We start from the raw sequence: 13,886 nt of genomic DNA on the forward strand, positions 1-13,886 counted from the left end.
CAAAACGCTAAAAATAGCAAGCTGAATTGCGAAACTTAGAAGTGAAGGTCACACAACTGACAAACTGTCTTTCTTGTTCCACTTGGAATCTGTATTTACCAATTTTAATTAGTGCAGCTTTTCTTTTTGCACATGCCTTTTCCTTGCTGATCCGTGCGGCTTTTTTTTTTGCACTTGCCTTTTTCCCTTTCTTGGTTATCAATCAGCAGATTAGAGTAATGAGGGGAAAAAAATTGCAACTTCAGCTAGAGAACGAAGATGGAGATAGAACAAGGTGGCACGAACTCGAAACTCTAGCGGTGAAAAACTTAGGACCAGCAACTCGACACAAAGAAGCAACCGTGAATTCAACAAGCCAAGAGCTAAGTAGTAAAGCAAAGGCTCAAAATGTTTTTGGGATTTTCGGCTCTAAATATATCTTTTGGCAAAACTGGACTGTAGGTAAATAAAGAACAAAAGAGAAGGAAATCTCTCACCGATCAACCTGAAATCTGATACCACTTGATGAACCTCGACGGGTACGAGGGAGCCCGATCTTTCGATGAGAGATGGTGGTGGTGTGGATTTGGTGGAGGTTGACGTTGGCTGCCCGACTACCACAACCAAGATGGTGTGGCGCCTTGAGCGACAGGTACACCGTCTCCTGATAACTACGATTTGGGGTGGAGGTCGACGTTGTGCTACCCGACTACAACAACCACAAGGGTGCTGCGCCTTAGCGATAGTTACATCGGCTCCGGTTGTTGCTGTTCTTGCCATGTCAAGAACAGCCTTGAACTTGCAAGCAATCGAAGAACAAGCAAGAACAAGATAACAAGCAAACACTCATGAATTCGATAGAAGGTGGGGTTCTGATACAAGTATTCGGGTGGTCTAGCCGACACACGCATTTACAAGGAAGTAGCAGCAGCTAACTTACATCAAACAAAACCCAAGTTCATATCTGTGACATTCAGGCATTAAGATTATAAACATATTAAATTTTAGTATAAAATGTGCATGTTTGATTTTGTATGTGTGTTCAAATTGAATGCAAAAAGTTGAAAAGGACATTTATGTAATTCTGAAAAACATAGGTCCTTTAATGATAAATGGGTGAGAATGGGAGGTGAAATCAAAAATATATGAAGGTAGATGTGTAAAAAGCAAGAACTTACTTTTAAACCCAAGTGGAAGTGAAACTACACCTAGGATGTAAGTGTGGTGTAGAAATTTAAAGGGGATTTACTTAAGGTTTAAAGCTCTGCCAAGTTTTATGTTAGTTTCAAATCCTTAGCTCTTCTGCAACTAAACCTTAAAGCAAAGTTGTAGATCTTGTTATAACCCTACGCTTTTGCTTTTGGGCACTTTTTCATTTGAGCTATGGTTTGAAAGTTATCTAGTCTTTACAGTGGAGTCCCTGCACTTTTGGAGAATCACATATCAGTCCTCATCGTCTTCCTCCGGCCCCGGCTCCTCTGTTTCTTCTCTGCGCCACCCCCGCAGCCCTCGCCGGCCATGTGCCGTGCACCCAACGCCCCCGCGCCGCTCTGAGCTGTGCCACGTGCCATCCCAGCACCCACGCCGCCGCTCCCCGCCCTCGCGCTGGCTTGTTCCCGCCTCTCCACGTCACGCCGCCGCCGCCCGAGCCGCCACGCATGCCGCCGGCGTCGCCAGCTCCTGCTCGCACGCGCTATGCCTCTCTCAGCTTTAAAACATGTTCAACGGCTACTTTGTGATCTGTTTACCCACCCGAGCACCTCTAGTCCACGGCATTTTCTTCTCCCGAGCGTAACCCCTCACCGGACCTCCGCCATAGCCTCGGGTTGCTGTCGTCAGCCGCCCACACTGCCTCCGAGCCCCAATCCAGTGCTGTTAGAGCACCGCCGCGAAGCACTGGTGCTCCCTGGCCCAACCAATTTCATTCTCCCACGCCCAAACACCGTCTCCCGCAGCGCCGGTGAGCTCAAAGCTCCGCCACCGCTCGGCCTCGCCGTCGACCCGCCGATACAGAACCACTTCACCCCAGCCAAGAGCACCAGCAGCACCACATCAACCTGTAGAAGCTTCCTAGCAGCTTCTTCACTACCCTCTGACACCCTAGCCAGCAGAACGCCGTGCCGCCGGTGAAAACCCGAGCCGCCCCACCGTCGACGACCCCCTTCCGCCCGGCCTCCAGCAAAATTAGGTACGGTAATCGCACCCCCACACCTCCACGGTGCTCATGCGCGTCCCAGCCACTCACGTTCGCCGACCCCTCACTGGGAACATGAGCACGCCGCCACGGCCGCCGCCGTGTGCTGTTGAGGACCCAATTGCGAATTAACTTTCTGTTTCAAGGTCCCATGTGCAAGAAACCGAGGGCCTCTCTGCAAGACTCTTAATTAGTGTTAGCTGTCAACTTGTAAAATCCATAGGAATGTGTAGAAAAATCCAAAAATTACCAAACAAGTTTTGTTGGGATCTAGAAATATAAATCTACAATTTTGTTAATAGAGTATGGTTTGAAACCAAATGCTTTCAAAGTTATTTTAGATTTTAGTGAAAAGGATATCTAGTGTATAAACTTTGCATACAAGTTTATTTTCTTGTAATTTTTGGTGTGTAGCCTGTATAGGTGGTGAGTGAGCTTGCGTGAAAATTCCATAGTCAGTACTACTCTGTAGTTTAAGTTCTTTTAAACTTTTGCAAATCAAATTTGAAGTGGTTTGAATTTGTTTAAGCATATTCCTGAGGCTTTTCTGTTTAGATCTTTTTATCATAACCTAATTTGTTGATAATTAGTTCATAATTAAATTTTCAAGAATTTATAGTCCTGTTTACTCAAGATTTGAATTTAAACTTAAAATTTGAATTCAAATTCAAATGCTTTAGTTTCTATTTTAGAAAAATTATGAAAAATTCACAATAAGCTTATTTGTTAAAAATAAGCTTATCCACAAAAACTCAAGGTCAGAACCTTTATGTTTTTTAAAAATAAAAATCAAACTTGTCAAATTACTTCAAAGTAATTCCATTAATATAACCATAAATTAAGTATAAATAGTAGCTTTGGATCCAAAACCCCTTGTTTCATGAGTTTATGCTTGTTAATTTATTGGATTGCAACTTTATTGTGAAGTAAAATCCTTAACTCAAAAACCATCTCACTTAAATCATTGCATATCATGTAGAGTTAGTAACACTCGATGACGGAATCTACAAACTGGTTCAGGAACCCGAGCTTGGATTTTTTGAAGGTCCTGCGAGCGTCGCCGAGATATTAACTGAAGCCTCGAATCAAAGTTCGGAAGTCTCTGACACCACTGACCCTAGCCCAGCTCAAGAAGGCAAGCCCCGGTGCATAATCCAGTACTTCAATTTACTACAATTTTATACTTATAAAGTATATCTTGCATTAAGTCTAGGAGTTGAAATGGAACCCTAGATGCATTGATACTAGGAACCAATGTATTGTTCCTGAGTCCTTATCGCATAAATGCTCTACTACTAGGACCGGTAGAAGTCGGGTGATTTCCTGTCACTTGTGCGATATAGGAGTTGAATGTTTACTATTCTGTAGTCACTATAGGATCAGGGACGGGGTCATGTGCAATATCATAACTCGGAAGGTCACCCCATCTGTGTTGATAAAAGTTGATAAGGTTGTAGTGTGTGGTAGTGGTGGCTAAGCGTTTGAAAGTATTAGCCACATGCCGCGAAATATGGTAAAGCGGTAAGCCTAGTACCTGATTGGCCCGGCAAATGGACATGTCTCCACCACTTGATTATTTGGGTTTCTGTGGTACACATGCACCGACGTGTGGGAGTACGTTCTTCATAGGAGACAGGAGTACGATCATGTTGTCGCGCTATAGACGTATGTCCTGCACAATTGGTATGCGTATGGTCCTGCAGTCGCTTGTGGTGGCCCTGATTCATAACCCGGAATATGAGGGAAACGGTTGCTTTGGAACGATCACTGGATGTTCCAAGCGTGTGAGTTAGGTTTACCCTTGCAAGGTTTGGAAATTCGATTCAGAATCGTCCGTTTCTCGCGGAGATTGAGACTGCTTATTCCTTCTGCCACATAGAGTAAGAATAGTAACCATTATGGAATAATCTGGATGAATGTTAATCTCTACCTTGTTTGTCTAGTATAGGTGCTAACCTAGTATGATTAATGAAACTAGAACCTGACAGCTAAAATATGAAAGTTAGTTCATATTCTTTGTTGCTTTTCGGCTAAAATTAAACTTCGAACCATTACAAGCCAGCATAAGTCTAGCTACATGGCTAAGTATACCATGACCCGGTTAAGTCTTGCTGAGTATTAGCATACTCAGTCTTGCTAGTAAATTTTTCAGGTATAGCTCTCGAGAACCCCACGGATGGTTCCGCATGGCCAACTTCTATCCCGTTTGGCTGGTCCGTGTAGTGGGATCCGTCCCCGGCTGGCAGTGACTCTCCTGAGTGACACCAAGCTTTGGGCTGAGCGCGGTGTCAACCTTCACGACATGTGTAGTCGCATGTTTATTTTTCTTCCGCTGTGAACCTGGACAAGCTGTTTAGCTTGACATTTTAAACAATGTTTGTCTATTACTTAAGTTTGAACCAGTTTGTAATAATGTTTATGTTTCTGTAAGTTAAAAGTTAGTGAGCTGTTATGTGATTGTAAACTCGCCTTCGTGCGAGGTAAACCTGCTTCGATCCTGTTGAACCGTGGTTGCATCGGGCGGAGACCCGACAGACCAATGAGTTGTTCCGTTTGAAGTGCGTTGAGTTAGTATCGGCGGTATAATGATGACTACCGCGCTTGAGCTGGAATAATTCAGGCGGTTCTACCACAATATCGGTCTTAATTAAGTCTTCCTGAGTCTTACCCAACTTCCGATATGTATTGTACGGCATGATGTTGATGGCAGCACCTCCATCTACCAGCATTTTGGTCATCGGCTTCCTATCAACAAAGCCCTTCAGGTACAAAGCTTTGAGATGCCGATGCTTCTCTCCTTCTAGCTTGTCAAAGCATGTTTGCTGAGGGTGCAAAACCAAATGTTCAGCAGCTTCTTCTTCATCCTCTTCATCCTATTGACTCCGATATACTGTGGGCAAGAAGAAGACCATATTATATCAGCCGATGTTCCAGGCTCATTGGCCTTCCTCTTTGGGTGCCAGACTTTGCCGGTCTTAGCCTCTATCTCGAGTTGTTCCTTATGTCTTAAGCTTTGTACTCTCCTCTTTTGTGACCTGGTCAAACCACCAGGACACCATTGTGAATCGGATTCTGAAATCAACTCGCAGCGGTATGCGGGTTCATCCAACTCTTTGATGCGGCCTTGTTTGGCCAATTGCTCTTGTGGGAATCTTAACCTTTCATGCACCAGAACTCATTTTTATGGCCGATCATGATGATCATATTCTTCTGACCACCTGTCGCTCGGACTTTTCCCTTCTCGAGACCGGTACTCTATTCTATCATGGATGGAGTGACGTTGCCTCTTATAGCCATGTTAATCTCCTTGACGCCCATTGCATTTCGGGCAATCTCAAAGCGAGGGCAGCCTCAAGCCTTCATTCCAGCAGTAAGCAAAGAAAGGGCAGTGCCAGTGCGACTCCTAATCGCGTTGTTCTACTTCACGGTGCCTCTGGTCCTTCTTTTGCTGTCGCCTATACTTATTCAATAACATCTGCGACGTGACTCTAGGACCTGTTGTCTCCTCTACTTATTCAATAGCAGGTGCAGCTTCAGAATTTTGCCCTACTTCATGCCGGTGGGTGTGATGATCATCACCCTTGGCTTCATCGCCCAATACCTGGACCCTAGGGTCAACCGATCCGGACTTTCTTGCCCTTTCTGACATTGGCACCTTGGTCTTTCCCCCGAGCACTACCATGTTGACATTTGTTGTAGGGAAGGGATGTTGATCGATCTTCATCGGCTTCTCATTTTCCTTCAGCTAGATTCTACCTTGCTCAATAGCCGATTGGATCTGCTGATGAAAGACTTTGCACTCATTCATACTGTGAGAGTTGGAATTGTGCAGTACTTCTTGTTCTTCAACTCATCAGCCGATGGGATATTATGGTTCTAGGAAAGCTGAATCTACTTCTCCCTTAGTAGGAAATTAAATATCTAATTGGCTTTATTAACGTCAAAGCTGTACTTTTTCGTACTAGCCTTGACCCCTGGACATGACACCGCCTTTTTGTCCCTGGTCCACTCAACCAAGCTGATTTCATTGTTCTCCTCAGAATCTGACTCCAGAGAGTCCGTGCAAGCAATCTTCTTTTGGTATTGGCCACCTCTGGAATCTTGATAGCGGCTTTCATGAGCCGAGATCCTCTAGATGATGTGCCCAAGGCTCTTGAATTCTTGGGCAGAGTATCTATCCTTGATAGCCGGTAGTAACCCCTGAAAAGCTAGCTCTACCAGCTGCCCATCAGTCAAGTTCAAACTAAAGCATTGGCTCCTCACGTCACGAAACCTCTGGATGTATTCTGGGATCGATTCATTATTCCTTTATCTGACAGCGATCAAATCTGCCAATGGCATCTCATGAAGGCCGATGAAGAAGTATTTATGGAACTGCTTCTCCAAGTCAACCAAACTGCGGATAGAGTTACCAGGCAGAGATGCAAACCATATGAAAGCTGATCCAGATAGAGATAGTGGAAACAAGTGAACCCTTAGAGCATCTTCTTCGGTAGCCTCTTCGCACTGTGATAGGAATCGGCTAATATGGTCAATGGTCAATACATTGTCTTGGCTGGAGAATTTGGAGAAATCCGGTAGCATGTATTGATTTGGTAGGGCACACGATCGAACGCCTCAAGGTAATGGTGCTGATACATGTACGCCTGGTCTTTGGGCTTCAAGCTGAAGTGATTTTGGATCACATCGGCTATCTTGTTGGTCCACTCTTTGCTCTGAGCTGCAGGCTAAGGAACTGGTGACGCTGGGATTTAGTATCGACATCTGGGCAGTCCCCTGTGGCTGACCCTAATACTCCCTATAGTCTGATGCCACGTGATACCTTGAAGGAGGCCCTCCACCGACTTGATAACACGCAGGACGAAAGTACGATTCAAGGACGTCTTGAATATAGAACTGCATGTCAGCATGGATCTTTAACTCATCCCTGAACTGCTCACTGGTTGAATTTTGCTGTTGCTGATACCCTTGTCCATGTGGCATCGACATCTGCTAGTGATGCCCCCCTTGCATGAGAGGCGTTGGACTCTCCGGTGACGGCGAAGTAGGTTGATGAGGGTAACCACTCATCGGATGGGAAGTGGTATATGGTGGCCCACTCGCCAGCTGCTGTGGTGTAGGGATTACAGGCGGCATCTTGGGAAGCACCATCTCACCCTCTGGGTTCTTGCCTTTATCGGCAGTCGATAAGAGCACTGGGAAGTACGTGGGACCCATTTGCTGACTTGGGCGCCCACCGGCTACCTGTTGAATCAAGCTCGCCAATGTGTTGACCAAAACTCCAGACTAGTTGATCAGCGCATGATGTACGGCCATATCAACCGTGTCTTGAAAGCTATACCAGCTGAAGGATCTGTCGGAGTCACCGTGACAGATGGCGTTGGCAGCTGGCTCTGCTGGATCACCTTGCCCCTGGTCTTGCTGAATGAATCCAAGCAGAGCTTGGTGAATGCATCTTTGTGGGCCTTGATCAGCTTCTTCTGCTCCTCAACGAGATCCTCCAAGGAGACCTCGATGACGTCTTCTGCGTTGTGGTTGTCTGGCATGGTGAAGTTGTTGTTGTCGTGTCCCACCGTGCGTGCCAAAAAGCGTGTTGCCGCGAAAATTGGACGGTGAATCTTGCGGAGCATGACACACTAAGGCCTAGGAGCTCTGCTTATCTTCAGTGCAGGTCCTGCAAATCGGGTTCAGAGCGTGCCAGTCAATTTGACCTGAAATTGATAAGGGAAAAGAAATTTAATTGGTAAAGCAATGAGGAACATATCGGCTAGGATTCCGAATAGTTCCAACAAACACATCGACTAGGATGTCCAAAGCATAATACCGAATATCGGCTATAAGCCGATTTCGTGATGAAATAGGATTAAGAATAAAAGCCTCATAACTAAACACATGCGTTTAATTAGTCGGATCGGACCAAACCGAGACAGCACTAATAGCAAGGCAACAAGTCGAACATAATTAACCAATTCATCTAATTACTTAGAATTTAAGCTTATCATTGAGCTCAGAATCGTCCAAGAAAGCCGATTGATACTACCAAACCACCACCATCATGCCACCGCTAACTAGTAAACGGGTCCAGCTGATAAGACTCGACTTAGCATCATTATTCAAAAATCAAACTTAACAGAGACAGCCTGAGATAACGACGACAAGGTAAGCGAATCGTTCGGTCAGCCTACAGGCAGCGAAGGACAAGATCGTAGATGATATGGTAGTAGAAGCGATAATCACAAAATTAATCGGCTGTAAAATAACTGCATGAAAAGATTTAGACAAAGCCGATGACCCGATGACTACCACTTGATAAATTGTAAGATCTATTAAGAACTACCAAGAGATCAGCGATACTTGATAGAATCGATAACTTGTAGGTTGAACGAGGCGAAACTACATCAATGCACCGATAGCTAAAGCCTAGAAAATCTGATAAACATGAATTTACCAACAAGCTGGAGATCGATTCGATGCAGCTCTACTTGCTGAAGAATTCGCTGATATAGTACTCTACTCCTACTCCTAGGGTTTTGGAGAAGTGCCGAGAAAAGTTGTATTGATTGATGATTGTCCTTTACAAAACCTAAGATCTGCTATTTATAGCCTGAGGATATGACTCCTAACTTATCACGACTTAACAAACTTGTCCCGAAAGAAAGCAACTAAATCTATCATATTTACAAGATTTTTCTCAAAAAAATCGAACTCCCAGATCTTCTGATGACGTTATTTCCTAGTCAATACAGCTTTGACTAACCGCCACGTCACCTTTGACCGGGATTCTTGACAGATTTGATCCGAATAAACCTTCCCATGATCCTATCGGTTTTCATAAATAACTCTGCAAATTTTTGATGACAACACAGAGAAAGTTGTGCTCGATTTTCTCTACTCCACTGGATTGATTAGACGAGAACAGTGGAGAGAATAGATAAGAACATATAGGGGAAGATTGAGAACAAGCGGATGAGAACGAAGGGGCAACAGTGAGAAAATGCTCTTTGCCATCCACGCTGATGATGGGACCCAAGCTCTTAGGCCCACCATGTTAGTAGGAAAGAGATGCAATCTAAAAAATTATGTGTGTTTGCTTTTTTTATGTACAGAGTCCATCAAAATTATATTACTTGTGTTTCCATTCGTGTATTTCAAACTGGAGGAAAAAGACAATCTAACCTCAAAACTGTATTTTCTAAAGTTGTGGGCACCTTTCTAACCAAACACATCATCCAGCCAGCTCTTAACTTTACCTAAAGGATACTCCAACTACAGTTTTGAAGTGAAGAAAAAAGGTGGAGCTGAATCCATACCAAATAGATCTTAAATGACAAGTTGAAATGAAGCTTTAGGTGGTCGTTTCCAATTAGCTTTGTATATCTGATGAAGCAGTCCATATTGTTCGCGACGTTAACATCACACAACTTTTCTATTACCTTTTTATTTCTGTGTTCTAGAATCGATAACATGCTCAGGCGGCCTGGTGGCGTTCGTTCTGCTTGTTTCTGTCTTTGGTCCAAGTTCCACTTCCACACTGCAGTTTCTCTGTGCCCAGCTGTCCATACTGCCGAAACGATGTCCTTTAGTTTAGATGGACATGCGTGAACACCCCTCATTAATCTGAAATTGCAAAACTCTGTCCCCGCATTTCTTCCTTCGCAGTTCGTAGCCCTGCCCAGAGATAAAGAGAGCAAATATTTCGCAATGAATGAATTTCCATGGCTCAGTCGCTCAGCCCATGATCCAAATACTGAAGGAAAACAACACATGTCCACTTTGCCCTCTTGAAAATAAGAACTGCCGTCCGTGTCACCGTGCGAGTGTAGCCATGGGATAAATCAGATGTGTAATCACAAATGTGAAGATTGTAATTAGAGAATTGCCAAGGGGTCTGACTCCAACTTTCTTCGCGTTATTCTCTGATAGCCGCCGGCCGCCGCGTACGAGCCGCGTCAAACTCCGCCGGCCGGTCAGCCCGCGTCCACCCTGTCAATTCCGACGCCATCGTCGCTTTACGCGAACGACTGTTCCGTTCTAGAAGTCTCCCCCCTCTCCTGGCAGCAGTATGTCGTCGCCATTAATCAAAGCAAACTAACTATCCGAGGCAGAAGAGAAGCGAGGAAAAGGGAGGGACCCCGAGGGAGGGAGGAAGGGAGGCACAAGGGAATCCCATATCTGGAAAGGCCATTTGGATCCCTGGCTCCAGATAGAAATAAAGGAAACGAGGTCTGATTTCTTCCAGCGCGGCGGCAGCGCATCCATCCTCGCTCCCCGTCCTCCTCCTCCGAACAACCCGCCGCGCCCCCTCCCACCCTCGTTATTAGTTTTTTTATTAGTTCTCCCATTCGGCACCTCGCATTCCGCCATCTCTCTCTCTCTCCCTTCCCTTCCTCTGCTGCCGGGGAGGCGGAGGAGAGGAAAGAGGCGAAGGGCGCACCAGGAAGGAGGAGGACCAGGAGGAGGGACAACGGGAGCAATCCTCTTGCTGGCGGAGTTCTCTCCCCTCCTTCTTGGCTCCGATTCCGGGTGCCATAAATCGAGCGCCGCCGGCGGCCACCGGCAGCCATGTCGCCCTTCTACCTTGCTCGCAGTGCTTCCAAGGTCCGTGTGGTTTCTGGGATAGATTTCATGTTTACGGGCCTCCCGTTGAGAGGCTTCACCAGATTCATGTTGAGAGGCTTGACTCGGGATTTTGGGGATCGGTTTGGCATGCAGCTAGTGAGGAGGATCACCTCGGAGGTATCGGTCGAGCTCAAGATCCTCTCTGAGAAATGGCGCCTTCTTCTCGCAGGCCTCGTTTTCCAGGTACAGCCCCAGTAATTTTTATGTGTGTGATTATTCCCTCCCAAGGGAATTATATATTTGCAGGATCATTAATCCCGTCTGCAATTGCAAATTCAGCCTTAAGAGGAAAATGCCGTAGAATTATATTCCAAATGGTCACTAAAGTAGCGACGGCTTCTGCATTTACTTTTTTGTTATTAAGGCTTTTCTCACGGCAGATCAAATTCTGGTGGAGTAAATTGATAGTGACCAGGTGGGCATTTGCTATTTACATTGACATGTACTAATTCTAGTTTATTTTTGAAATAAACAGTACATTCATGGTTTGGCCGCTCGAGGGGTACATTATTTGCACCAGCCAGGGCCTACCCTTCAAGATCTAGGCTTCATGATTCTTCCGGTGTGTACAATACACGTGCTGTAGCTTCCAATCTTGTCTATCTATGGATTGATTGAGAACCAATGTGGAACATCTAATACTAGAATTCGATACTGGAATGCTTTCTTATTTGTATTTTTGATCTGCTGAATTTCTTGTAGGAACTTGGAAAAGAAAGGGGTTACATCAGTGAGACATTGTTTACGTTCATATTCCTCTCCTTTGTATTGGTAATATACATCTTTTATACTGTCTTTCCTTTCCCTTTCTGTGGTGGCATATGGCTAGTTGATCACAAACCTGATGATTGCACATCTGGAAGATTGACTATTTGTTTGAAGTGAACTGACAATTCTGCAATGTATAGCTGACTGATAGCTATGAGAAGCTTTATACACAAAGTACACATTACTAATGCATGCCTGATTTCTAGTTCTTAGCTCATTTCTTCTATTGTTTCCCTATCTTTTCCCTGTTCTTTTACTGAAATAGATCAATTTTGCTCCTATCGTGATTTCTATTGGCTGTCCTTCTGAAATGTGCCAATTTTGTTCCTGTCTGCAAGTTTAGCCTTGCTCAATTTTAACAGCATCGCTTTTGCCTTGCAGTGGACATTTCATCCTTTCATCCTTCATACCAAGCGCTTCTACACTGTTCTGATATGGCGCAGGGTGCTTGCCTTCTTATGTGTGAGTGTTCCTTGGTTTGCCTGTTTTCTTTTATGTGATTTTACTGATTAGCTGATGTCTAAGTGTACTCTACAACTTACAAGGAATTGTTTTTTTCGGGTGTTTGTTCAGGCTTCTCAATTTCTACGGATAATAACATTCTATTCCACACAGCTTCCAGGACCCAATTATCATTGTCGCGAGGTATGGTGGCTTGTTGAGGCTAGTTCATCTTGTGGTGTCAAATTTTGTTCTAAGTTGGTTACTATGTGTTATGGTTATGATTTGTGAATATTTCATTATTCTCATACTACAGGGCTCACCTCTGGCCAGATTACCACCACCCCAGAATGCAGCAGAGGTTCTTCTGATTAATTGTAAGAGGCGACTCCTCTATGTTTCGAACTATTCTGCTATTCATTTTATTGGTCCAAATAACTTAAACTAGCTGTCATTTGACTACAGTCCCACGGGGAGTGATATATGGCTGTGGTGACTTGATATTTTCATCCCACATGATTTTTACTCTAGTCTTTGTCATAACATACCAGAAGTATGGAAGTATAAGGTGAAGATATCTTCTTCAATTCGTTTCTTCTTGTTTATGTCAGTCCAACTGCAGAAGATATCCTAATTATTGTTTATTCATGCCAGGTTTGTTAAGATGATTGCATGGTGCATAGCTATTGCTCAAAGTCTTCTTATTATTTCTTCTCGCAAGCATTACAGTGTTGATGTTGTTGTTGCATGGTTAGTACATATTTATTGCACTGTGGAATTATTACCATGCTTCTTTTTCCCTCTGTTGATGTATCTTTCCTACGCAGGTATACCGTGAATATGGTTGTTTTCTTTGTGGATAAGAAGCTTACAGGTGAGGATATAATTCCTTCCTAGTGTTGGTAAATTCTATTTTTTAGTGGTTCCATTTGTTGGTAACCGTTTAAATTCATTTCTGCAGAACTTCCCGATCGATCAGCAGGGTCTGCATCAATACTGCCTGTGAGTGTGAAGGACAAAGATACCAAGTTGAAAGAAGAGAACACGAGATTGCTGAATGGTAACTCTGCTGATTCAGCTGATCGGGTATGAAATAACAAGTGTAGATCATGACATGATGGCTACATTTTTTTAAACTGCCCTGCATATTCTTTGAACTGAGCAGTCGTGTGATGTTGCGGTGCAGAGACCACGGACACAGATGAATGGGAAGCACATTGAGAATGAAAGCCATGTTGATAATGAAAGTGTGAAAACATGATGAACGCTAATGGAACAAGTTTTTGTTAGTTGAAAAACGCTAATGGATGCCATGGGCATTGGTGCCTAGCTTCTTGATGGCTTCATGACATAGCTATGAAGGATATAGTTTTAGACCTCACGATCCTAGGCGAAACGAATTCTGTTTGTAAAACTGTATATGTGTCTATCTCAGCTGTCTCATTGTGACCCACAATTTTTTTTCTCGTTCCTTTTTTTTTCCAGATTGGAATTCCGATTATCTTATGCAAATTGTGTATAGTTAGTACAGCCCTGAGATTCATTGCAAGTGTAATCACCTGGACAATATGATATTGTCTTGGTTAAGTACCTACTTCTGAAACACATGGCTCGTGAGTTCACATTTGGCAAGTGTAATCACCTAGACAATATGAAATTGTCTTGGTTAAGTACCTACTTCTGAAACACTGCTCGTGAGTTCACATTTGGCACAAAAATTGTGGATATTTTAGTTGCCGCGTCTGATTTTGAGCGCCTGCTGTCGATGCACCACCTCAACAGTGTGATACGCTACATGGTACCGTTCGTTAAGAGCACGATAAAACATGTATATGTGTATTTTTACGTATATTTTTGAGGATCTGTCTACGCGGGGAGGGCTCTC

At 44.1% G+C, this 13,886-nt stretch overlaps 1 protein-coding gene across 1 annotated transcript; it reads left to right on the plus strand.

The window, feature by feature from the left end:
• Positions 1–10,159: 10,159 nt before the first annotated feature.
• On the plus strand, positions 10,160–13,623 carry LOC112887831 (phosphatidylinositol:ceramide inositolphosphotransferase-like). Its single transcript, XM_025954100.1, has 12 exons — positions 10,160–10,771; positions 10,886–10,975; positions 11,268–11,354; positions 11,495–11,563; positions 11,942–12,022; positions 12,134–12,205; positions 12,318–12,378; positions 12,467–12,569; positions 12,656–12,751; positions 12,829–12,875; positions 12,963–13,087; positions 13,188–13,623. Exons 1-12 carry the CDS (start codon positions 10,736–10,738, stop codon positions 13,260–13,262), a joined length of 942 nt encoding a protein of 313 aa, XP_025809885.1. The 5' UTR covers positions 10,160–10,735; the 3' UTR covers positions 13,263–13,623.
• Positions 13,624–13,886: the final 263 nt, after the last annotated feature.

This window comes from Panicum hallii, chromosome 3 (genome assembly GCF_002211085.1).
Source record: "Panicum hallii strain FIL2 chromosome 3, PHallii_v3.1, whole genome shotgun sequence".
NCBI classification, from domain to species: Eukaryota; Viridiplantae; Streptophyta; class Magnoliopsida; order Poales; family Poaceae; genus Panicum; species Panicum hallii.